Below are 27565 nucleotides of genomic sequence, written 5' to 3' on the forward strand. Positions count from 1 at the left end.
GCCTCTGATTAAGAACCACTTTAGGCAACCATAGACTTACCTAGAATACTATACTAAACACAACCCCATAAACTACAAAACCCCTAGCCAAAACAAACCACATAAATCACCCATGTCACACCCTGCCCTAACCAAAATAATAAAGAGAACACAGAATACTAAGACCAGGGCGTGACACCTCCTGCAGCAAAGCACCCCCACATGGTGCTGCCACCCCCGTGCTTCATGGTTGGGATGGTGTTCTTAAGCTTGCAAGCGTCCCCCTTTTTCCTCCAAACATAACGACAGTCATTATGGCCAAACAGTTCTATTTTTGTTTCATCAGACCGGAGGACATTTCTCCAAAAAGTACAATGTTTGTCCCCATGTGCAGTTGCAAACCGTAGTCTGGCTTTTTTATGGCGGTTTTGGAGCAGTGTATTCTTCCTTGCTGAGCGGCCTTTCAGGCTATGTCGATATAGGACTCGTTTTCCTATGGATATAAATACTTTTGTACCGGTTTCCTCTTCGTTATCTGTGCCCCACTTTGCAGACAACACCCCATCTAATGACTAAACACCTTGAAATCAAATTTTATTGGTCACATACACATGGTTAGCAGATGTTATTGCAAGTGTAGCAAAATGCATCTGTTGTAAGAACTGTGCTATATAAATAGTTTGATTTTATTGATGACATTAGTTTTAGAATATTGTAATGAAACAGCAGGGTGCAGGTCTCGAACCCTCGACCTTCTAGCCCGAGGTCCGGCGTGCTATCGACTGTGCCGCAAAAGTATGCTCATGCGGTAGAGTCGATTTCGGCACTTATATTACCCAGGGCCGTTACAATATTAATAAACTGTCATTTTCACGAGGACAAATACAGTTTTTTCCATAAACTTTGAATTGACAGCTTGGGATTTTATCACTTGACATCAATCATATAGTGGGATGGATTCAATAAATCAAGACTGTGTGAATGCATTTACCACTCTGAATAAATAAATGCTGTGCCCTTTTGAAGATTTGTCTCATCATGAAACTACAATACAGGCTGGATGTCTAAAAGTACATTTTTTGAATGTCAATAGATTTTTTAGATTCCTTTTCAATGACATTCCAGAACTGAATTATCATCGAAGTCTGGTATCTGGGTAATCTATAATTGATTAAGTGGCTCTTTTAGAATGTTGACAGATGTGTAGGAAACAATGTATTGCTAAGATGCTCAAACTTAATTTAATAGCTACACTCACCGACAGGATAAGCTTTAACCTTATGCTGGCCCTGACCAAACTGGTTAATTGCCCTTCACTATAGCTGCACTTCTCAAAATGGCCAGACTTCCAGTGGTCTTCTCCCCTTTTAATGCTCATCCTTGAAAAATGCCATAAGGTCTGAACTAGACACCAAAGTCGACGTACTGTACAAAGACGTATCTAGTCTCTGTGTCGTTGTATGTGTCGAACTGCTTTGCTTTATCTTGGCCAGGTCGCAATTGTAAATGAGAACTTGTTCTCAACTTGCCTACCTGGTTAAATAAAGGTGAAATAAATAAATAAAATAATAAATACAAAATTATTTTTTGATCTACTGCTCTGCTAACTAGCTAGCTAAAGTGTAGTCAGTGGCTAGCTAAGACATACAAAGGGGACGCACATTCATGGATTGGGCACAAACGTGATCACGCTGGTGAATGGTAGCTGACAGTGTGATTAGAGTTGAGGTGCAGGAGCTCCCTGCAGGAATTCGTAGTCTTGCTGAAGTCTTCTCTGTTGCTAATTAGCATTTTCGAGGAGAATATATTGAGAACACTCAACTTGTCCTAGAGAATTACATGGCTATCAAAACGTCACGCCAGGGTAAGCCTTCAGGAAACACAGACCTTATATGAAGTAGTTCTAAAATTGAAAAATGATTGGAACCATTACCTAGTTTTCCCGCTAGGTTTTATGGGTATTATATAGTGTCCACTGTGCTGTCGATGACCCAGCCCACTTCCTAGGCATGAGTAATTGCAAGAGAAAAGCGCTATAATCATCATGGGCAACAAATGTTTACAAAGGATTGCTTTCAATGAAGAACTAAAACATTCTTATGATCAATGAGGTACATTTAAATGATAAACGTGAAGAGTAATGGTGTATCTTTAGATGCTAATTTATCATATTCTAGGTGTTTGTTAACAAACCAAAACGTGACATTCTTGAACAACGGAGACATGGATGAGTCATCCCCATGTGTCGTTTTGCAGATAACCATCTCTAGATAACTTCAGAACATTTTAGAATTTCTGAAGCTTTTTGAGAGGCTTTTGATTTTCGCTTATTACCTATGGGACAATTATCATCAGATTTGGAGATGATGCCTGGTCCAAAGTAAACCACGTTTTCAACGCATGCAACCCTGTCGCGATGCATGATGACAGGACATAGATTTACAAAAGTGCTGGATTGGAAGTTGACTGTCGGCACCACATCTTATACAGACAGGTAAGATGTACAGTCAATGGTACATGGCCGTCTATACATACATATGAGGACACCGGTATTTTGCACACAAAGAAAATAAAATACATGTCAACATATAAATATTGCTCCGAGTATTGATTAAACACACCTCAGAACGCTTATATTCTTGATCTGACCGACTTCTAATCACGCCCGACTCTTTGCGAACGAGTGGAATCATGAACAGTGATTTTTGTTAGGTATGTTCGTCTGCGTCCACGATATATGTGCCTTTTTAGCGGCACAGTAACACCAAAGACTATACAATAATAAGATAGGCTAAAACTGCTTCTCCAATAGAAATCCCGATCACACTTGTAGGCGATGTTATCTAGCTAAACTCATGCGCAAAGATACGTCATCGGGTCAAACGGCCGTTTCGCGCCGAACTGCGCATGTGTAGGCCGTCAAATTAAAGTTACAAATAAAGTTGTTTTAAACGAAAAATGTAAGTGTCACTTTCACAAGGTTGGAGTAATAACATAGCTTTACTTTACTCATTTACTTCTCAAACCCCTGGTCTGTTTCGCAAGCGTTCCCTGAAGGTTTAGAACCTCTTTGCTCACGTGCTTTCAAAAGGATAACTCCGCACTCTCGAAGAAGGGTGCAATTGCGGCTTGTAATTCGGGGCGTTCCTGCATGTGGGTATTCCTGCATCTTCAGGAACCTCTCTTTATCCCTGTATTGGTAATACAAATGTAAAAAATATATATCAGGCGGGGGGAGTGTATCTTGGGAAATGGCGACTGTGCTTGAATCTGAAAGTGCGGCAAGTGAAGAGTGTGATAATGAATGAAAAATAGTGAAATCAAAGAATGGAACAAAATGAGCTAAAGTTGTAGAAGAAAAGTACTGTTCCAATAATACATTTCTTATTGGACTGTGTTTTCTGGACAAGGGGGTTCATTTGGGAAATCCACTTGTAATATTGAGGACTGTGAAGAAAGCAGTGGGAAAGGTGGATTCAATAAAGGTGACTAGAAGCGGCCTTGTTTTGGTGAATTGTGTCGATGAAGAACAGAAGAAGCGTGCAATGGATCTGGCAAAATTGCCCACGTCAGAAGTACCTGTATTCCTCTTCGGAGCAGGACGCCTGCCTAAGGAGTTATAGCTGGAGTATCGTTGGATTTTTTTTAACCTTTATTTAACGAGGAAAGTCAGTTAAGAACAAATTCTTATTTACAATGATAGCCTACCCCAGCCAAACCTGGAAGGCACTGGGCCAATTGTGCACCGGCCTATGGGACTCCCGATCACAGCTGGTTGTGATACAGCCCAGGATCAAACCAGGGTCTGTAGTGACGATTCTAGCACTGAGATGCAGTGCTTTAGACCGCCGCGCCACTCTGGAGCCACCAATGAGGAGTACCTTAGTCAGAAAATCCCAGGAGTGGTCAGTGCACTTCGCATGACCCATATGGTAAATAGAACAAAGGAGAAACGCCTATCAATATTATTGTGGTTTGAGGAGACTCTACCTGAACACGTGAAACTTGGATGTGTGTGTGGTGACAGCATTTGTCCAACCATTACAGTGTGGGAATTGTAAAGGATATGGTCACGTATCAAATGTTTGCAGATGGGACAAGTAGGGTATTGAAGAATCAGTGAATGGAAAATGTGGTGGGGTTCATACTCCAGACTGAAGGAGGTCAAGATGTCAAGGATCAGGACTGTGCACCGGATCTCCTATGTGGAGGCGGTGAAGAGAGTTGAAGAGGCAAGTGTTGAAGATATGGCGGTGGATGCATTGCAACCAGTTGCTAGTGTTTTAAGTCAATTGATTTATCTGGATACACTCATTGTGAAGAAAAATGATTTTGTGGCATTTATAGCCACAGTGACTAATTGTACAGCACAAGTGTCTAAGAAGTCCAAGAAGCTCAACATCATTATATCTGCAGCCGATAAGTTTTTGTGGCTCCAAGAGTTCATGGCAAGGACTATTATAGCTAGGATATGTCCCACCCCACAGGACTCTTCCGAGGCAGTGTAGGTACCTGATTTAGATTTTTTTTTTTTTTACAGAAAAGCAGGTTGATTATGTTTAGTTAATGTCTTTTTTGATAGTTGGTATGATATTTTATTTATTTTTGACCCACATTATTTCATTTTTTTAATCCTTATTATCCACCCGCACAGTGGGTGGCAGAATCCAGAACCAATTGTTGCGAACGCCATTACACCATATAAGAAGAACGGTGACGCTCCAGTACAGTAGGTGACGTTAATGCACATTAACGTTGGATGGCTGCAGAAGAAAGGCGTGGGCGATAGCCGTACAGTGTCCTTCGTCACCGCATTTCTGTTAACGACTACGAGGGCAGGTGGGAGTGAAAGGCACTGTGTGCTAGCTAAGCCATCTAGTCCGGTACAATGCAGGTGGGGGCGACACTGTGTGCTAACTAACTAGCAACTTGTTAGCTAACACGCGGTGTCGCCCCAGCCTCCCGTCTATTGTGCTAGCGGGAAGCGTCTGTGACACGGTTTTCTCCGGTACACAGTCGGTGGGAGGCGTGGGCGACACCGTGTGCTAGCTAACCAGCAAGCTAGTGTGCTGTCTCCCCAGCCTCCCATCTGCTCTGGTGGCGACACCGGTAGACCGTGTCCTTCACCCCTGCCTGTCGCGCACTGTTTTCCGTATGTCAGGTAACGATGTTGAGAGCAAGTTTATTTCCCTTTTGACCCACATTCAAGTGTCACACGCATGAATATTTGGGGAATGGCCACATGCAGGAACGCCCCAAATTGCAGGCTGCAGTTGCACATTGTTTCCCAACCAGGGGTACTAGCACCCCTCTGAGAAGACGGTACTCCAGGCATAGCAAAACTCAAGTTGGTCTTACACTAACCGAAAAGGGTTGGGAATCACTGCTCTAGCAGCACAGGCCGAGGCCTGAGACGTGAAACGAACTACCCCATCTCTCAGTCGGTGAAGTAGGCAACAAGAGACGCTGCTGAAAGTGTGTTTTGCTAGATGCTGGACGAGGCATTTTTAAAACCGCCCTGCGATAGCGGCCGTGTCAACAGATATCCAAAAACAAACCATATCCGATTCTCTGAGAATGAGTACACAACTGGTAAATAGTCGTTTATATACAGGATACGCAGGGGTGAAAGTACTCTGGTACGGCACAACAGTCAAATAAATAGTTGGGGTACGCCGTACCAATAATACACGAGCCTATCACAAAACAGAATGTAAAGAAAAATGTAGGCTTTTACACTATTATTTATCATTACCGCATGAAAATTAGCGATTGGACTTGAAAACGGATATAGTCTACGCTCCCAAATGCGATGTGGTTCGACGAGGACACTTGACATTTTTCCAAGGCAGAGATTAGGTGCCACCACCGAGACGCGTGCGTACACAGCAGTAGATTCTGACCAAATGTCATTGCACTTTTTGGTGTTTTGTGTAACATGTCTATTTCCATTTACCACTGTTTGGAGGCTTGAAATGTGTTGCGAGTGAATGAACGTGCGCAGATAGCCTAGTAAAGGAGCCTTTTGAAGTGATTGTTTGACAATCAGATAACATCACGACTGGTTGTATTTATGCCACGGTAAAATGTAATACGTTTAAAAAAATAAAATAATGACAGATCTTTACGACTAGGCCCACAGAGATGCTATTGAATGAATAGGGATTATATATGTAATTATTCCCATACCGGGAAGAAATTAAATCTACCTTCACCCCTGTAGGTCAGTCCAGTGGCTAGCTGCCAGCAGATATTTCTATTGCAGTAAGGTTGAAGGGCTTTGGCTAGTATTACTTAATCCGTTAGAAGGATAAAGTATGTCAAACGTTAAATGGCACAGTGATTCCCAAACTTGGTGTCGGGCCCCATGTGTGGTTCCCTGAGAAACCGGATAAACAAAGAACTTAAAAAATATATATGTTTCAATATGAACATCTCCACATGGCCCATCTTCCTTATAGGCCGACATTAAAATGCAATCGATTCCCGCGACCACCCATATGCAAAATGTATGCACGCATGACTGTAAGTCACTTTGGATAAAAGCGTCTGCTAAATGGCATATATATATTAATATGGAAATCTCCACATGGCCCATATTTTTATAGGCCTACATTAAAATGCAATCAAAATGCAAACAATACAGCTCTAAAAATGTCCTACGTATTTGTTTCCGCGCTAATGCCACATGTCAGTGTGAATAATTTCTCATATGTTCAGGGCTATAACATTACAGTTGTATACCTAATAGGCTATGTGTTTGTAGTTCAACTGAGGTGTATTAACCAATGGCCGTCCAAGGTGATAATGGCTGGGATCATTTTTTGCTTTTTTTGCTTTCTCCAAATAGCGTTTTAAAAGTTTTTTTATTTGTTTAAAACTGCAGTTAAGCTGACAACTGCAATGCAATGGCAGTAATGGAAAGTCTCTTCTGACTTGCCCTTCGTAAAGATGGTGATCTGAAAGCTTGTGGAGGCAATTTATCCTGCTCGTCAAATTGTCTTTTCCAGAAGGATGTTTTGGACTGAAGGAGAGGTATGTGAAAGCTTCTTGAAATTAATGTGTGCTTTAAATAGATTTAATGTGGCAAACAATAACGTTGACCTAATTCATCATACTCAAACCAAGTTCTGTTTTCTTGAGGGCGTAGTTAGGTAGGTAGTTACCAATAAAGGCGGCATTCTGAGTTAATCAACATGTTTCCTCCCGTATTTTATTACAGTGTATCTGAAATCTGTGCAAGGCTGTTGGGCAAAGACTCCCCTTACGTCGCTGAGACGTCCCCTCCACATCCATCTCCATCCCATTTAGCCACAGTAGCCATATCCTGATCACTGGCTCCAAGATGGATCCTTTGGAAAGAATGCACTTCACCACTATCGACTATGTCATATTTGCCCTCTTGCTGGTGGCATCCATGGGCATAGGGCTGTATTATGCCCTGTCAGGGGGTCGGCAGCGCACCACTCAGGAGTTCCTGCTAGCGGACCGGAGCATGAGCTGCCTTCCTGTATCCCTGTCACTTATCGCTACATTTCAGTCAGCGGTGGCTATAGTGGGCGTGCCGGCAGAGATCTATACCCATGGCACTCAGTACTGGTTCATAGGCTGTGCTTACATCTTGGGCCTATTAATTCCAGCACATGTTTTCATTCCTGTGTTCTACAGGCTGCATCTTACCAGCGCTTACCAGGTACGTACTTGTAGGTTCTTTGCAAACTTAACCCCTGATGGAGAGAAGTCTTTGGAATTAAAATATGTAGGCTAATACCAGTTGAAATGTATAGGCCTAGCTTTTAAACCATGCTAAGGAGTTTACATAGTATTGGTTTCTGGTAGGGAAATAAATAATGAATAAATACATTCTGAATATACTGATGTGTATATGTCACTTAGTGATAGTATTGTTTCTTTTCAGTATCTGGAACTGCGCTTTAGCAAACCAGTGCGTATCTGTGGAACACTTACCTTCATCTTTCAGACAGTAAGGTCCATACATACCAGATGCAATAATAAAGACATAAACAAGTAAAATAAAGAACTTGTAAATGTTGTTGATGATCAGTTTTTCCACTGATATGACTGCTGCTATCTCTTGCAGGTCATCTATATGGGTGTTTGTGTGTACACTCCGGCCCTAGCACTCAATGCAGGTCAGTAATTTAGGCTTTGCTTTTAGGATTTACAGACTGTGATAAGTTTTAACACTTTAATGGCGGGTTATGGCTGTCTCCAAGACATAGATTAAGCGTAGTCCAGGACTCAAATGCATCCAGGGATATTCTCAGTTGAAATAGTTTTTTTTTAGTCCAGGACTAGGCTTAATCTGTGTCTGGGAAACTGGAAATGTTACTGTGTTTTGTGCCATGAGTAGATTATCTAGAATTATGCAAAATGCACATTATGAATGAGTAAAGGTTGCTTAATTTGGTTCCATGCTTCCCTGTAGTTACTGGCTTTGATCTATGGGGAGCAGTGCTGGCCACTGGACTGGTGTGTACACTGTATACTACTCTGGTAAGTTGTTCTTTGTCATTTTCAGAGTTTGTAAATAAGCTGTTATTACACAATGGTAAATAAACTGGAAATATGACAATCTAAAGTACAAATAAAATGTACTCATGAAAAAAAAAAGTTTAACGTTGACATTATGAAATGTCATTGCGAAGTGTCCTTTTTTCTCTCTATATCTTTAGATGTAACATCAGCCATTATAAGCTTGACGCCTATACGATAATAGGCTCTATTCCTCTGTGTTGTACCTGGTCCTGACAGGGAGGCCTGAAGGCAGTGATCTGGACAGATGTCTTCCAGACCATAGTGATGTTTGCTGGCCAGCTGGCGGTCATCGTGGTGGGGGTCCAGCAGACTGGAGGGTTAGCAGAGGTCTGGAGGAAGGTCTGGGAGGGGAACCGTATCTCTGGCATAGAGTGAGTAGACTGGTTACTATCTTCATGTATTCAAGCAATGACTGACGATCCTGTTTAAAGTTTGATTTAAGGACATCTTAAATTCCACCCACTGGCTCCAGGTCATCTACAAGTCTCTGCTAGGTAAAGCCCTGCCTTATCTCAGCTCAATGGTCACCATAGCAGCACCTAGCAGCACGCGCTCCAGCAGGTATATCTCACTGGTCACCCCCAAAGCCAATTCTTCCTTTGGCCGCCTCTCCTTCCAGTTCTCTGCTGCCAATGACTGGAACGAACTGCAAAAATCACTAAAGCTGGAGACTCTTATCTCCCTCACTAGCTTTAAGCACCAGCTGTCACAGCAGCTCACAGATCACTGCACCTGTACATAGCCCATCTGTAAATATCCCATCCAACTACCTCATCCTCATCCCCATACTGTATTTATTTATTTATCTTGCTCCTTTGCACCCCAGTATGTCTACTTGCACAATCTTTTTCTACTGTATTATTGATTGCATGTTTGTTTACTCCATGTGTTGTTGTATGTGTCAAACTGCTTTGCTTTATCTTGGCCAGGTCGCAGTTGCAAATGAGAACTTGTTCTCAACTAGTCGACCTGGTTAAATAAAGGTGAAATAAAAAATTAAATAAATAAATGTTCCAGTTCTAATATTCCAATTCTATGTTCTCCCTCTTGTCATGTCTGTTCTACAGCCTGAATCCTGACCCTACGGAGAGGTACACGTTCTGGACCCTGGGGGTGGGAGGGGTCTTCCTGATGCTGTCTCTGTACGGGGTGAACCAGGCCCAGGTCCAGAGATACCTCAGCTCCAAGACTGAGAGGGAAGCCATCATGTAAGACTGCATGTACCACACTCCATACACAACACCACATTACAGTACATACACATGGATTCATGTGGTAATACCACGGTAATGGTATGGATACTGACCTATTTTAATGCGTTGTGATTCTGCAGGTCTTGCTACATGGTGTTTCCCTCTCTACAGGTAGCTCTAGCTCTGAGCTGTGTCATGGGGCTGGTCATGTTTGCACGTTACTGTGGGGAGGATCAATTTCACAAAATAGGCAACTTATCAAAAAATGAGGTCAGTAGAAGTGTGTGCTATTATTTTGGTCTTTCAGAGTGCATCATTAGAGTATTGTAGCATGTGGGTTAAGTAATCTGCAATTTAGCAGTCAGCAGATGTTTTTATTCAAATTTACCTACAGTACAGTGAGTGCATACATTTTTTGTGTCTGTGATCTCCAGTGAGAATTGAACCCACAAACCTGGTGTAGCTAGTGCCACACTCTTACCTACAATACACCAACCATTATGTGTTCTCTATCCACAGATGGTGTTATACTTTGTTATGGACATGCTGCAGGATCTACCTGGTCTGTCTGGACTGTTTATAGCTTGCGTATTTAGTGCAGCTCTCAGGTATTTCAATCAATCAATATTCTTAACACCCTTTGTCACAAAGGGCTTTACATTAACCCAGCCTAGACATCCAGAAGGGTGCTTTGGTGTTGACACTTAGTTTCATGTTTGTCTCCACAGCACCATCTCGTCAGCCTTTAACTCTCTGGCCACAGTGACCTTGGAGGACCTGATCAAACCACACTGCTCATCCATGACAGAGGCCAGGGCCACCCTGCTCTCCAAGGGACTGGGTACGTTGAGATCTCCTGGGCCCTGTCCAGAAACAACCCCTAGACCTTATCCCCTAGGACCCAGCCACTTCATGTACAGTAGATCAGATCAAGTGCCTATGGGGTAGGGACTAGGGGTTGTTTCTGAACGGGGCCCTGCTCACTGTTGACAGTGTCTCTTAACTTATTTGTAAGTTCTACATCATGCTTTCCTCACTTTACCTGTGAGATGTTTTCTAAGACGGCACTCATATAATATCAGCATTAAAGAGTGACATTTACTTTTTCTGTTTCTGAACTAGCATGTTCATATGGACTGATGTGCCTGGCTATGGCCTATTTAACCCACTTGATGAGCGATTCCGTTTTGCAAGTAAGGACAACATTTGATATATTTGAATAACTTACTGTATTTTGTTAAAACTCAAATATTATGTTTGATTCTGACATTTTTGTATTTATTTAAATTCAAGGCTGCTTTCAAAATCTTTGGAATGGTTGGTGGTCCTCTTCTTGGCATCTTCTGTCTCGGGATGTTCTTTCCTTGGGCTAACTCTACTGTAAGTACTCAATGTATATAGTGAGGGCATACATTTTTAGTATGTGAATGTGATCCCTGTGGGAATCAAACTTAGCGCCATGCCGGGTTACTCTAAAACCACTTTGTGACAACTGCTGATGTAAAAAGGTCAAGACTCAATCAATACATTTGATTGATTGAGGTACTGCGTTTCTCCAGGGTGCCCTGGCGGGTTTGGGGTCAGGCCTGGTGATGGCCTTCTGGGTGGGCATCGGGAGCATCGTAACCCGTACCTCTGGTGGTCCTGCTGCTGTGTCTCATTTCAACTGCACTGCTGTACAACTCTCAGAAAACATCACCACAGCCATAGGGACTGCACTCAATAGTACTGCTGTGCCTACTAGTACATCCAGGTAAGAGTCTTAGTGTATCATGAAAAGCTCAATAAAAATAAAATGTATGTGTCATAAGAGGCAAACATCAACTAATAATCAGGTAATCTGAAAGTATTCTATTTAGTTTGCTTATAGATTTAAATGTACAGTGGGGAGAACAAGTATTTGATACACTGCCGATTTTGCAGGTTTTCCTACTTACAAAGCATGTAGAGGTCTGTAATTTTTATCATAGGTACACTTCAACTGTGAGAGACGGAATCTAAAACAAAAATCCAGAAAATCACATTGTATGCTTTTTAAGTAATTAATTTGCATTTTATTACATAACATAAGTATTTGATACATCAGAAAAGCAGAACTTAATATTTGGTACAGAAACCTTTGTTTGCAATTACAGAGATCATACGTTTCCTGTAGTTCTTGACCAGGTTTGCACACACTGCAGCAAGGATTTTGGCCCACTCCTCCATACAGACCTTCTCCAGATCCTTCAGGTTTCGGGGCTGTCGCTGGGCAATATGGACTTTCAGCTCCCTCCAAAGATTTTCTATTGGGTTCAGGTCTGGAGACTGGCTAGGCCACTTCAGGACCTTAAGATGCTTCTTACGGAGCCACTCCTTAGTTGCCCTGGCTGTGTGTTTCGGGTCGTTGTCATGCTGGAAGACCCAGCCACGACCCATCTTCAATGCTCTTACTGAGAGAAGGAGGTTGTTGGCCAAGATCTCGCAATACATGGCCCCATCCATCCTACCCTCAATACGGTGCAGTCGTCCTGTCCCCTTTGCAGAAAAGCATCCCCAAAGAATGATGTTTCCACCTCCATGCTTCACGGTTGGGATGGTGTTCTTGGGGTTGTACTCATCCTTCTTCTTCCTCCAAACACGGCGAGTGGAGTTTAGACCAAAAAGCTCTATTTCTGTCTCATCAGACCATATGACTTTTTCCCATTCCTCCTCTGGATAATCCAGATGGTCATTGGCAAACTTCAGACGGGCCTGGACATGCGCTGGCTTGAGCAGGGGGACATTGCGTGCGCTGCAGGATTTTAATCCATGACAGCGTAGTGTGTTACTAATGGTTTTCTTTGAGACTGTGGTCCCAGCTCTCTTCAGGTCATTGACCAGGTCCTTCCGTGTAGTTCTGGGCTGATCCCTCACCTTCCTCATGATCATTGATGCCCTACGAGGTGAGATCTTGCATGGAGCCCCAGACCGAGGGTGATTGACTGTCATCTTGAACTTCTTCCATTTTCAAATAATTGCGCTAACAGTTGTTGCCTTCTCACCAAGCTGCTTGCCTATTGTCATGTAGCCCATCCCAGCCTTGTGCAGGTCTACAATTTTAGCCCTGATGTCCTTACACAGTTCTCTGGTCTTGGCCATTGTGGAGAGGTTGTAGTCTGTTTGATTGAGTGTGTGGACAGGTGTCTTTTATACAGGTACCGAGTTCAAACAGTTGCAGTTAATACAGGTAATGAGTGGAGAACAGGAGGGCTTCTTAAAGAAAAACAAACATGTTAGTGAGAGCCGGAATTCTTACTGGTTGGTAGGTGATCAAATACTTATGTCATGCAAATTAATTACTTAAAAATCATACAATGTGATTTTCTGGATTTTTGTTTTAGATTCCGTCTCTCACAGTTGAAGTGTACCTATGATACAAATTACAAACCTCGACATGCTTTGTAAGCAGGAAAACATGCAAAATCGTCAGTGTATCAAATACTTGTTCTCCCCACTGTATATATTTTTTTTGTCAGTGGTCTACACAATACAATACACAATGTCGAAATGGAATTATGTTTTTAGATATTTTTACAAATGAATTAAAAGCTGAAATGTTTGGAGTCAAGTATTCAACCCCTTTGTTATGGAAAGTCTAAATACGTTCAGGAGTAGAAATGTGCTCTTAACAAGTCACATAATAAGTGTGCAATAAGTGTTTAAAACTGCTGCAGGATCAGTGGGTCTCCCGCGAGCCAGTTGAGCTAACGTAGGCTAATGCAATTAGCATGAGGTTGTAAGTAACCAGAAAATTTCCTAGGGCATAAACATGTCTGATATTGGCAGACAGCTTACATTCTTGTTAATCTAACTGCACTGTCCAATTTACAGTAGCTATTACAGTGAAAGAATACCATGCTATAGTTTGAAGGAGAGTGCACAGTTATGAACTAGAAAGTTATTAATAAACCAATTAGGCACATTTGGGCAGTCTTGATAAAACATTTTGAACAGAAATACAATGGTTCATTGGATCAGTCTAAAACGTTGCACATACACTGCTGCCATCTAGTGGCCAAAATCTAAATTGTGCCTAGATTCCTAAGTCGTATATTGGCCTTTCTCTTTCTATACTGGCATTTCAACAATGATGGTACAAAAAAAATACTAAAAAACACATGGTTTTTCTTTGTATTGCTAATGTATTATATTCTCCTATATTATTTTAACAATTCCACAACCTGCCAAGTTTTTCCTTTCAAATGGTATCAAGAATATGCATATCCTTCCTTCAGGTCCTGAGCCTGGTTAGATTTAGTCGAAATTTAAAAAATAGTCCGATCCTTAATTAACATGAATTTTTAATAAATGTAAGGTCCCTAAGTCAGACAGTGAATTTCAAACACAGATTCAACCACAAAGACCAGGGAGGTTTTCCAATGCTTTGCAAAGAATGGTACCTATTGGTAGATGAGTAAAAATACAAAGCAGCAGATATTGAATATCCCTTTGAACATGGTGAATTTATTAATTACAATTTTGGATGGTGTGTCAATACACCCAGTCACTACAAAGATACAGGTGTACTTCCTAACTCAGTTGCCGGAGTAAAAGAAAACATGCTCAGGGATTTCACCATGAGGCCAATGGTGACTTTAAAACAGTAACAGAGTTTAATGGCTGTGATGTTAGGGGAAAACAACTGAGGATAGATCAACAACATTGTAGTTACTCCACAATACTAACCTAATTGACAGGAGTGAAAAGGACGCCTGTACAGAATAAAACAGGCATCCTGTTTGCAACAAGGCACTAAAGTAATACTGCAAAAAATGTGGCAAAGCAATTCACTTTTTGTCCTGAAAACAAAATGTTTAGATCAAGTCCAATAGAACACATTACACATTACCACTCTCCATATTTTCAAGCATAGAAACAAAACAAACTGTGGAATAAGTTAAGGGTTATGAATACTTTCTGAAGGCACTGTAGATGCAAATTTGTAATACATTTTGTGATTTTATTTTAACTATGTCTTTCAACTGTTCTTTAGCCAACCAATGGGTCTGCAGAGATTCTACTCCTTATCCTTCATGTGGTACAGTGCTCTCAGCTCTTTCACTGTGGTGATCACAGGGTTGATCGTTAGCTTTCTCACAGGTAGGGGAGAGCTCTTGATCATTACCATAGAAGATGCAATTAGGGCTGGTTTTCCAGACACATATTAAACCTACTCCTGGACTAAAAAGCATGCTCAATGGAGATTGAGATTCTTCATTGAGCATGCCTTTTAATCAGGGACTACACTTAATCTCTGTCTGGTAAATTAGACCAATAATTTTCACAACAGATTCTGAATTAAGTTAATCTAATTGGTTGGATTTTATCTTTAATTTAAGGACCAATGAAAGAGGAGGATGTGACCCCAGGCACTCTGTATCCTCTGTTGGGCAACATGCTGTTCTTCGTACCAGATAACCTCAAACAAAATCTGTGCTGCGCCACCCCACTGGGGCACAGGGTAAGTCAACAGAGCACATGGGCTCATCACACTCACAGTTCAGGATTGTGTTCATTAGTGGAAACCACATCAAAAAGCAACAAAACGTTTTGCAACAAAAACAAGTATTAATTATTGGACAAGGTCTGGTCCTCAGGGCTGCGGTAAACACAGGGCTGCATTCAGCAGGCACAACATAATGGAACGTTCAGATAGAAATATGTTATGTTTGTTTGACGTGTAGAATAAGGAATCACGTCAGTTCCATTCATGATGTTTCTTTCTGCAGCATTCCACAATGTTTGCTTCCTGAAGGTTCCCCTGATGCATTTATAGCAGATGGGGGCCATGCATTCAAGATAGGCTGGAATTCAATCATTGCAGATAATAAGATTTCCACACTGCACTTACAGCAAGTGTGTACAGCAGACAAACGTTTAAAAGTCCATTGTGGAAAAACCCACCTTCTTCAATGATTGACCTCTGGCTTCAGTTAAAATATGTTATATTGTTTTGTCATTATGGCTAGCAACACTCAAGTTCTATTGTTTTGGGTCTGTGTGAGACATTTCAACAAAGCTACAGTGCCTTCAGAAAGTATTCACACCCCTGTACTTTTTACACATTTTATTGTTACAGCATCGACTCGGGTGTGAATACATATGTAAATTGAATATTTCAGTATTTAATTTTCAATAAATTAGCAAACATTTCTAAAAACATGTTTTCACTTTGTCATTATGGGGTATTGTGTGTAGATGGGTGAGAGAAAAAAACATATTTAATTCATTTTGAATTCAGGGGGTATGAATACTTTCTGAAGGCACTATGTGCTATTGTATCAAGGGTACTTAATTAACATTACCCATTATCTTATCTCAAGGTGAATTAACTCTTGGTGAGTTGTTTATAGTGTATGTTTTTGTACGAGTAGCCAATCATCCAGGAATGTTCTCCTGCACAACACAAGGAAAGTAATGTTCAGGCCGACTACACAGAAGAAGAAGAAGAAGAAGAAGAGGAGGAGAGGCTGAACTTTCTTCCCACTTCCCCCACACCTGTTACGGAACACGAGACAACTGTGTGATGCACAGAGACACTTCCATAACATGAGGTTATGTCGTGGCACACGGGGCAGTGAAATGGTCCACACCATTTTATGTCACTGTTTTTCACAGAGGACCTGTTCTTTTCAGGAGATGTGATGTAGGGAGTGACTCTTATTTTAAAACTTTGCTTCAGGTTTGTAATTCAAGTGACTGGATAAAAAATGCACTGGGACTGTACATGTATGTATATTGTACATGGCAATACCAAATGTACGTATAGTATTACGTATTCTGGAAATCAAAAGATAAACCCGAGGCCATATTATCTAGTTCTGAGGAATTCAGATTTGAATGGACCGGATGTATAAATTCAAAAAATCCGGTTTATGTTTCCTCTCATTACCGCACATTACCACAGATAAGAGGAAACCCAGTGGCCGGCAGTGGGAGCAGAAGGGTTTTGGCCGACATTCTGCCAATTTTCTCAACGACCAAACATTTTATGTCCATACAGTTTTCGGTTTCTAAAACTACAATCTGTAACCAACTGAGAGGACTGCATTTTGTAGACTTTACCCTTTGCCAAAGTTTGAAAAAATTGTTTAGGAGTGCAAGGGTGAATTGAGTTATTGCACACCCACACTTTAGAATAGGCAACAGAAATATGCAAATAAATGCTAGAACGTGCCAATGGGATCTCACTAGCTTGTGCTTGTCCTGCCCACTATGATTAATTTGCTCCCATTGGAAACTACAGGCTCTGTTCAATCTTGGGTTAGTTATATCTTTGATATCACTATGCTGCTGTCAATGAGAAAATATCTTTAATTTGTGGAACTGAGTAGTTCTTTCAGTAATGTGATCTGGTGAACAACTTTGTCATGTTGGCCTGTTGTGTCGAGGCAGAAAATATTTTTGTAAAATTATACTGAGACGGTTTTGTTAGAAAAGAAAATCTTAAATAAACATTTCAATGTATTCAATGTACAATTGTAAACCAAAGACAAATGTATATTTTCTAAAGCTTGACAATGGAAAGTTTTCAACTTGAAATTTAACTTGAAAGTAATGTCTTTCTTTTATGGCTGCTAGTTGAGGTATCTTTATTGTGGCTGTTGCACATTTGTTCTAAATACTTACTTTTATGTTCGCTAACTGGACAGGCAAACGCTGCCAAGTACTAAACGGTAAACCAATCAGAACTCGTCTGCTAATCACTTTCTCCGTACTTAAGGTACATAATCACAGCTGGTGACAGTTTAGTTATATAAATGTGATACCATCAATGCAATCTGTAAAATAACTCCCAACTTTACTTAGAACGCAGCAACCCTAGCAGCTAGCTACAACAAGTAGAACTGTTGCTAGCTACAGTGCCTTGCGAAAGTATTCGGCCCCCTTGAACTTTGCAAACTTTTGCCACATTTCAGGCTTCAAACATAAAGATATAAAACTGTATTTTTTTGTGAAGAATCAACAACAAGTGGGACACAATCATGAAGTGGAACAACATTTATTGGATATTTCAAACTTTTTTAACAAATCAAAAACTGAAAAATTGGGCGTGCAAAATTATTCAGCCCCCTTAAGTTAATACTTTGTAGCGCCACCTTTTGCTGCGATTACAGCTGTAAGTCGCTTGGGGTATGTCTCTATCAGTTTTGCACATCGAGAGACTGACATTTTTTCCCATTCCTCCTTGCAAAACAGCTCGAGCTCAGTGAGGTTGGATGGAGAGCATTTGTGAACAGCAGTTTTCAGTTCTTTCCACAGATTCTCGATTGGATTCAGGTCTGGACTTTGACTTGGCCATTCTAACACCTGGATATGTTTATTTTTGAACCATTCCATTGTAGATTTTGCTTTATGTTTTGGATCATTGTCTTGTTGGAAGACAAATCTCCATCCCAGTCTCAGGTCTTTTGCAGACTCCATCAGGTTTTCTTCCAGAATGGTCCTGTATTTGGCTCCATCCATCTTCCCATCAATTTTAACCATCTTCCCTGTCCCTGCTGAAGAAAAGCAGGCCCAAACCATGATGCTGCCACCACCATGTTTGACAGTGGGGATGGTGTGTTCAGCTGTGTTGCTTTTACGCCAAACATAACGTTTTGCATTGTTGCCAAAAAGTTCAATTTTGGTTTCATCTGACCAGAGCACCTTCTTCCACATGTTTGGTGTGTCTCCCAGGTGGCTTGTGGCAAACTTTAAACGACACTTTTTATGGATATCTTTAAGAAATGGCTTTCTTCTTGCCACTCTTCCATAAAGGCCAGATTTGTGCAATATACGACTGATTGTTGTCCTATGGACAGAGTCTCCCACCTCAGCTGTAGATCTCTGCAGTTCATCCAGAGTGATCATGGGCCTCTTGGCTGCATCTCTGATCAGTCTTCTCCTTGTATGAGCTGAAAGTTTAGAGGGACGGCCAGGTCTTGGTAGATTTGCAGTGGTCTGATACTCCTTCCATTTCAATATTATCGCTTGCACAGTGCTCCTTGGGATGTTTAAAGCTTGGGAAATCTTTTTGTATCCAAATCCGGCTTTAAACTTCTTCACAACAGTATCTCGGACCTGCCTGGTGTGTTCCTTGTTCTTCATGATGCTCTCTGCGCTTTTAACGGACCTCTGAGACTATCACAGTGCAGGTGCATTTATACGGAGACTTGATTACACACAGGTGGATTGTATTTATCATCATTAGTCATTTAGGTCAACATTGGATCATTCAGAGATCCTCACTGAACTTCTGGAGAGAGTTTGCTGCACTGAAAGTAAAGGGGCTGAATAATTTAGCACACCCAATTTTTCAGTTTTTGATTTGTTAAAAAAGTTTGAAATATCCAATAAATGTCGTTCCACTTCATGATTGTGTCCCACTTGTTGTTGATTCTTCACAAAAAAATACTGTTTTATATCTTTATGTTTGAAGCCTGAAATGTGGCAAAAGGTCGCAAAGTTCAAGGGGGTCGAATACTTTCGCAAGGCACTGTATCAGTAGCATATAGCTTTACCACTACTAGCATGTCGTTCCAGTACAGGGAGCGTTGGCTATTATTATTCAAAGTAATAACAATGTCTCTATCCTTAACCTAGTTGTTGTCATTATTCAAACGGTAAGGATGGTCATTTTCTAACCTCATAAACTACAATCCTTTGATTCATTCTTGTCCCTCACCTTTATCTCCCATGAGCAGTTCAGCTCTCCTCTCATGTGACCTACTCCCAAAGATCAAACAAGTGCTATTCACCAAGCATGGTCTTCGCTGATTCAGTCGCCTGTGAGGAGGACTATCCTACTGCAGTTTTAACTAGAACTGCAATCACTATTAGACATTGTGGCCCCATATGCATTTGCCGGTTGTCTATCCTTTGGGTTTAGTCGTGTACGGTCTACACAATCTAGTGCATTTATTGTTATTATTTTTTTATTTAACCTTTATTTAACTAGGCAAGTCAGTTAAGAACAAATTCTTATTTTCAATGACGGCTTAGGAACAGTGGGTTAACTGCCTTGTTCAGGGGCAGAACGACAGATTTTTACCTTGTCAGCTCGGGGATTCAATCTTGCTACCTTTCGGTTACTAGTCCAACGCTCTAACCACTAGGCTACCTGCCGCCCTGGTAACACCTATGTGAGAATGCTATTTATTGACTACAGCTCAGTGTTCAACACCATAGTGCCCTCAAAGCTCATCAGTAAGCTAAGGACCCTGGGACTAAACACCTCCCTCTGCAACTGGATCCTGGCCATCCTGACGGGCCGTTGTTACCTACCTGAAGGGTAGGTAACAACACATCCGCCACGCTGATCCTCAACACGGGGGCCACCTCAGGGGTGCTTAGTCCCCTCCTGTACTCCCTGTTCAGTCATGACTGCATGGACAGGCACGACTCCAACACCATCATTAAGTTTGCCGATGACACAACAGTGCTACCACTGTAGGCCTGATAAAACGACAACGATGAGACGGCCTATAGGGAGGTCAGAGACCTGGCCGTGTGGTGCCAGGACAACAACCTCCCTCAACGTGATCAAGACAAAGGAGATGAGTGTTTACTACAGGAAAAAGAGGACCGGGCACATCCCCCATTCTCATCGACGGGATTGCAGTGGAACAGGTTGAGATCTTCAAGTTCCTTGGTGTCCACATCACCAACAAACGAACATGGTCCAAGCACACCAACACAGTCATGACGAGGGCACAACAAAACCTATTCCCCCTCAGGAGACTGAAAAGATTTGGCATGGGTCCTCAGATCCTCAAAAGGTTCAAAAGCTGCACCATCGTGAGCATCCTGACTGGTTGCATCACTGCCTGGTATGGCAACTGCTCAGCCTCCGACTGCAAGGCACTACAGGGGGTAGTGCGAACGGCCTAATACATTACTGGGGCCAAGCTTCCTGCCATCTAGGACCTCTATACCAGGCGGTGTCAGATGAAGGACCTAGAAATTGTCAAAGACTCCAGCCACCCTAGTCAAAGACGGTTCTCTCTGTTACTGGTACCGCGGGCCAAATCTAGGTCCAAGAGGCTTCTAAACAGCTTCTACCCCCAAGCCATAAGATTCCTGAACATCTAATCAAATGACTACCCAGACTATTTGCATTGCCACCCCCACCCCCCTATTTTACACCACTGCTACTCTCTGTTGTTATCATCTATGCATAGTCACTTTAATAACTCTACTTACATATACATATTACCTCAACTAACCGGTGCCCCCGCACATTGACTCTGTACCGGTACCCCCCTGTATATAGTCTCGCTATTGTTATTTTACTGCTGCTCTTTAATTACTTGTTACTTTTATTTGTTATTCTTATCTGTATTTTTTTTAAACTGCATTGTTGGTTAGGGGCTCGTTAGTAAGCATTTCACTGTAAGGTTGTAAGGTCTGTTGTATTCGGCGCATGTGACTAATAAAATTAGATTTATTATACATTCATGGGGAATGGAAATAAATATGACTTATTAAAGTACTTATGTTATTAACCCCTAATATTCCCTGTATATACCCTCTATGCATTCAGGATACCTATGATAAGTGAGGAATACACTCTCTGAACAGTCTACCTAAGACTGACCTGCAACAGAGCCTCAAGAACAGGAAGCATACATAGTACAGTACAGAAACACCTCTGAATTAAAAGGGCAACTACACTCTCCAATTCGTCCCCCCCCAATTTGTCTGCAGACCTCATAAATGGTAGGTTGATGTGGTTTAAGCATTGATGTGGACGAAAAGTTTGGATATTGAGAGTGAAAACCTGAAAATATAGGAAAACAGCATTTTTCCCACATGGCGCCTTGCCGTTGGGCAGGCAATTTGAGAAACGTTGGTAAAGTTAGATTATACCCACTTAATTTCTTCAAGATGCTCTAACAAGCATGTGTATCTGAAGTTGTGTCTTCTTCAACTCTAAAAATCCAGGCTGTATCACAACCAGCCGTGATTGGGAATCCCATAGTGCGGCTTACTATTGACCCAGCGTCGTCCAGGTTTGGCCGGTGCAGGCCGTCATTATAAATAAGAATCTGTTCTTAACTGACTTGCCTAGTTACATTTGTGTTCCTTTTGTCCAGGTGGGAAAGGGCTGTGTGGAGTGCAATAGAGATTGCATCATCTGTGGATCTATTGGGGCGGTATTCAAATTGGAGTGGGTCTAGGGTTTCTGTGAAAAGGGTGTTGATGTGAGCCATGACCAGCCTTTCAAGGCACTTCATGGCTACAGACGTGAGTGCTACGGTTCGGTAGTCATTTAGGCAGATTACCTTATTGTTCTTGGGCACAAGCACTATGGTGGTCTGCTTGAAACATTTTGGTATTACAGACTCAGACAAGGAGAGGTTGAAAATGTCAGTGAAGACACTTGCCTGTTGGTCAGCGTATGCTCACAGTACACCTCCTGGTAATCCGTCTGACCCTGCAACCTTGTGAATGTCGATCTGTTTAAAGGTCTTACGCCCATCGGTCTTACCCACATATACAATATTCAAATGAATATGAAGATACCCATTAATATGAAATGACAATAATAATAATAAAGGTTTTAGAATAGTTTCAACAATACAGGATTAAATATGTATATGTTAACTTAGTTAATCAATGTTTATATTTTTCCTTAAGGTTGATATTGATGTCTGCCCAGGCTCTGAAGAAATACACTTTGTTCCAGGTCCAGGATCCACAAACCCAAAACCTTATACGAGCAGTACTACTTTATTTTTTTTAATCCGTTATTTTACCAGGTAAGTTGACTGAGAACATGTTCTCATTTGCAGCAACGACCTGCAATAGTTACAGGGGAGAGGGATGAATGAGCCAATTGTAAACTGGGGATTATTAGGTGACGGTTTGAGGGCCAGATTGGGAATTTAGCCAGGACACCAGGGTTAACACCCCTACTCTTACAATAAGTGCCATGGGATCTTTAATGACCTCAGAGAGTCAGGACACCCGTTTAACGTCCCATCCGAAAGACGGCACCCTACACAGGGCAGTGTCCCCAATCACTGCAATGGGGCATTGGGACATTTTTTGTTTTTTAGACCAGAGGAAAGAGTGCCTCCTACTGGCCCTCCAACACCACTTCCAGCAGCATCTGGTCTCCCATTCAGGAACTGACCAGGACCAACCCTGCTTTGCTTCAGAAGCAAGCCAGCAGTGGTATGCAGGGTGGTATGCTGAGGAAACAACAAAAGACAGAGGGATTACTTCTTATCCAAGTTTCATCAATTGCAGTTTATTTAGCGCATAATAGCTATGGAGAGGGTTCTATACCATCCGTATACTTCTATACCATCCAGTCTGAGGGGACTAACATGGTGAACAGGGTGGTGTAAACCTACCTTCTAGTCTGAGGGGACTATCATGGTGAGTAGGCAGTGTTGGGAGTAGTTCAACAACTAATTTAATTACATTTTTCAGTAGTTGAACTAAATTAAAATCTTGGAAGTGTTTTCAGTAATTCATTATTTATTTTGCCATGTAGCAGTGTAGCTAACTACTGGGCCTACACACAACTTTTTTTTTTACAGAAATCAAATATGGGTGACGTAGGCAATCATTTCCTTTCTTTTTCAGCATCAGACCTGTATAATTTTCACTTGAAATGTTTTGTTTTGTTTTGTTTGATAGGACAAATTGCAGTGAACTATATTTTTCATAGTTAAGTGAACAATATTTTTCTTAAGGGTCGCTTTAGTGTAGCTTAAAATCTTCCAGTGTGAAGTAATAGCTCGGTAAACTACATTTTCAGAGTAGCTGTCCCAACACTGAAAAGGAAAGTGAACATGTAATGAAATCAAAGTTTATTTGTCACGTGCGCCGAATACAACAGGTGTTTCACCTTACAGTGAAATGCTTACTTACAGGCTCTAACCAATAGTGCAAAAAAGGTATTAGGTGAACAATAGGTAGGTAAAGAAATAAAACAACAGTAAAAAGACAGGCTATATACAGTAGTGAGGCTACTGGGTCTGGTTCTGCAGTATCACCATTTCTGCCCTGCTGTTGATGCCAATAACTTCCGCCATGTCCTTGTCCTGCATGTTCTCTATGTAGGCTCTACACTGGGACCAGCTAGCATTGAAGAAAATATAATGTAAGAATAACAGACAAATACAGTTTTGCTTGAGGTTATTTTAAAGTATTGTCTGTAATATTTCATAATGTGACATACAGTGCCAGTCAAAGGTTTGGACACACCTGCTCATGCAAAGGCTTTTCTTAATTTTTTTCTATTTTCTAAATTGTAGAATAATAATGAAGACATCAAAACTATGAAATAACACATATGGAATCATGTAGGAAACAAAGTGTGAAACAAATCAAAATATGTTTTACATTTTAGATTCTTCAAAGTAGTCACCATTTACCTTGATGACAGCTTTGCACACTATTGGCCTTCTCTCTACCAGCTTCACCTGGAATGCTTTTCCAACCGTCTTGAAGGAGTTCCCACATATGCTGAGCACTTGATGGCTGCTTTTCCTTTACTGTACGGTCCAACTCATCCCAAACCATCTCAATTGGGTTGAGGTTGGGTGATTGTGGAGGCCAGGTCCATTAATCTCCTTCTTGGTCAAATAGCCCTTACATAGCCTGGAGGTGTGTTGGGTCATTGTCCTGTTGAATAACAAATGATAGTCCCACTAAGTACAAACCAGATGGGATTTTGTATCGCTGCAGAATGCTGTGGTAGCCATGCTGGTTAGTTGTGCCTTGAATTCAAAATAAATCATGCACAGTGTCACCAGCAAGACAACACACACGGTTGGAACCAAAAATGTCAAATTTTGACTCATCAGACCAAAGGACAGATTTCTACCGGTCTAATGTCCATTCCTCATGTTTCTTGGCCTTATTAAGTCTCTTCTTATTATTGGTGTCCCATAGTAGTGGTTTCTTTGCTGCAATTCGACAATGAAGGCCTAATTCACGCAGTCTCCTCTGAACAGTTGATGTTGAGATGTGTCTGATACTTGAACTCTGTGTAGCGTTTTATTTGGGCTGCAATTTCTGATGCTGGTAACTCTAATGAACTTATCCTCTACAGCAGAGGTAACTCTGGGTCTTCCTTTCCTGTGGCGGTCCTCATGAGAGCCAGTTTCATCAACTTTCAAAGTTCTTGAAATGTTCTATATTGACTGACCTTCATGTCTTAAAGTAATGATAGTCTGTCATTTCTCTTTGCTCATTTGAGCTGTTCTTGCTAAATCTGGACCATTTTCTGTATACCACCCCTACCTTGTCAACACAACTGATTGGCTCAAACGCATTAAGAAGGAAATAAATTCCACAAATTAACTTTTAACAAGGCACACCTGTCAATTGAAATGCATTTCAGGTGACTACCTCATGAGAGAACGACAATAGTGTGCAAAGCTGTCATCAAGGCCAAAGGGTGGTTACTTTGAAGAATCTCAAATATAAAATGTATTTAGATTTAACACTTTTTTGGGGGTTACTACATGATTCCATATGACATCACAATTATACTATTGATTGTTGTATCAGTGTGTTAAAGAAGCAGAGGCTAAAGAGCAGAGTCTTCTGGGCTGCATTTTATCTTACAGAAGCTCCTCTGTCACCTCTCCACTGGGACTCATGGTGTGAAGGAGGCTCCACCGCTATCTACAGGACAGGAAGTGAAGTTGCTGTATTTTCAACCGAGGCTCTCCAGCTATCGTCAGGAACAGAATCATTAGCAATGGATTTGTAATAACAATAGATATTGTTGTGTGCTGTGTAGAATCTCAAGAAGAGACAAAGCCCCTCAGACGATGGCAATTTGACTGGTTCACTCATGGGTACACCATACAAATAACATCCCTAACTATACTGTGTGCACAAAACATTAGGGACATGTCTTTCCATGACACAGACTGACCAGGTGAATCCAAGTGAAAGCTATGATCCTTTATTGATGTCACGTGTTAAATCCACTTCCATCAGTGTAGAGGAAGGGGAGGAGACAGGGTAAAGAAGTATTTTTAAGCCTTGAGACAACTGAGACATTGTGTATGTGTGCCATTCAGAGCGCGAAGGGGCAAGAGAAAATATTTAAGTGCCTTTGAACGGGATATGGTAGTAGGTGCAAGGCGCACCGGTTAGAGTGTGTCAAGAACTGCAACGCTGCTGGGTTTTTCATGCTCAAGAGTTTCCCATGTGTATCAAGAATGGTCCACCACCCAAAGGACGTCCAGCCAACCTGACACAATTGTGTGTCAACATGGGCCAGCATCACTGTGGAACGCTTTCGACACCTTGTAGAGTCTGTGCCCCAACGAATTGAGGCTGTTCTGAGGGCAAAATGGGGTGCAACTCAATATTAGGGAGTTGTTTCTAATGTTTTGTACACTCAGTGTATACTTCTATAGGTGGTTCGCCCTCTAATGGTGAGCTGTGGGACTGAAGACCTTGATGGCTCTGCAGGATGGAGGCAGGGAACACTGGGTCTGGTTTAGCGTACAGCCACAGACAGAAATGAGGGTCCAGGTATGAGCCATTTCATTTCAACCTGAGGAGGGATGAAAGACACTTAACGCACTCAGATCTGTGAAGCGGCATCCATCTACAGCTGGGTCCTGTGTGCTGCCGGCACCTGAGAGGACCACACCTCGAGATAATCTCACAGGACCCTCTTGTGCTTCGACATGGTTTCAACAAACATATTACATCATTAGTTGTCTCACACAGCATTAGCCATTGACATAAACATTATATTAACTCATAAAACATGCAAAAATAAAAGTTCAAAACAGTGTGGTGCACCAATACGTTCTGTTGTCCACTCAGAGCTTGACCACGGTTTGCAGTCTAGGCACAAAGCAAGCAGCCAGGTGGCAGGTCTGCGGGAAGAGCCAGCGGCCCTTGAGGACCTGGGCCTTGTAGATGAGCTACTCTGCCCTTAGGACCTGACCCAGAGACACCATGTCCAGGTGCAGCTGCTGCCCCTCGGCTCCTGGGCCAGACACCGGTGGGAGGCTGGGTCCGTGCCTAGACGAGGAAAATAAGGACACTACACCATATTCTCGATGAATTGCAAAGGTGTAAAATAACCTTTAAGTTTCCCTGTGCCCATCCCAAGTCCTACTAGTGGGAGAGAGGGTAAGAAAAACAGCCTTACTCCAAGGTTATTGCACACAATTAATCCAGTATTAGATATTGACAGTGACAGTGTGACTGCCTCAAATCAATAGTTGGAAACTGTTTTTATCAGGTATATTTGACAATAATATTGTGAATACCCCCCCACCCCAAGTGTTTATGAAGGTAAAAGGCATGCTTATGAAGAATTAAGCATGTTTATGTTCACTTGCCTTATTTCTGAAATGTCGCTCTATTCCAGAGCACCTTGAGCTGGAACTGCTTTCTCTAACAGAGGCAAAACTTTATTTAAATCAGCTGTGGAAGTCTACAATTTTACAACACAAAATAAGAACAAATTGTTTACATAAACAAAATGTTACCCACAGTCAACAGAGAGCACATTTATCAAAGTGTGTGTGTGCACGCGAATGTGTTTGTACAGATGTAGGATCGTAATTTGACCACTCCGGAAATGTAAACTTGTGGCGCATTTGAGTTTTAAAAAGGCTTCTAAAGTTTGTAGTTTACACTGAAATTTCAGACTTAATTTGCCTTAATGAGAAATGTATCAACCCCGACAAAAATGTCCATTAATTATAATCCACATAGTAATTCACATTTCCTGTTGCCGCAGGATTGTTTCTTGCATCATCATCTTTCTTCCATCTCTTCTTCCACATCAATCAATCAATCAATCTCCACCCTTTATCTGACATTACTGAGCT

At 41.6% G+C, this 27565-nt stretch overlaps 1 protein-coding gene across 6 annotated transcripts; it reads left to right on the top strand.

Moving 5' to 3' along the window:
- The first annotated feature begins 1658 nt into the window (after window positions 1-1658).
- On the top strand, window positions 1659-25676 carry LOC110497575 (sodium-dependent multivitamin transporter). Of its 6 annotated transcripts, XM_036954530.1 has the most exons (19): window positions 1659-2473; window positions 6866-7014; window positions 7202-7672; window positions 7898-7963; window positions 8081-8132; window positions 8429-8496; window positions 8755-8909; window positions 9606-9746; window positions 9872-10001; window positions 10251-10339; window positions 10460-10572; window positions 10854-10924; window positions 11025-11111; window positions 11291-11484; window positions 14746-14852; window positions 15092-15213; window positions 22374-22495; window positions 23811-23850; window positions 25325-25676. In XM_036954530.1, exons 3-18 carry the CDS (start codon window positions 7325-7327, stop codon window positions 23830-23832), a joined length of 1887 nt encoding a protein of 628 aa, XP_036810425.1. In that variant the 5' UTR covers window positions 1659-2473; window positions 6866-7014; window positions 7202-7324; the 3' UTR covers window positions 23833-23850; window positions 25325-25676. The 6 variants fall into 6 exon arrangements, with proteins under 6 accessions (XP_036810425.1, XP_036810426.1, XP_021429420.2 ...); XM_036954531.1 differs by lacking the exons at window positions 22374-22495; window positions 23811-23850; window positions 25325-25676 and adding an exon at window positions 16163-17228 and having other exon boundaries at window positions 1662-2473; XM_036954528.1 differs by lacking the exons at window positions 22374-22495; window positions 23811-23850; window positions 25325-25676 and adding an exon at window positions 16127-17228 and having other exon boundaries at window positions 1912-2473.
- The last annotated feature ends 1889 nt before the right edge of the window (window positions 25677-27565 follow it).

Source organism: Oncorhynchus mykiss, chromosome 19 (genome assembly GCF_013265735.2).
Source record: "Oncorhynchus mykiss isolate Arlee chromosome 19, USDA_OmykA_1.1, whole genome shotgun sequence".
Lineage (NCBI taxonomy): Eukaryota > Metazoa > Chordata > Actinopteri > Salmoniformes > Salmonidae > Oncorhynchus > Oncorhynchus mykiss.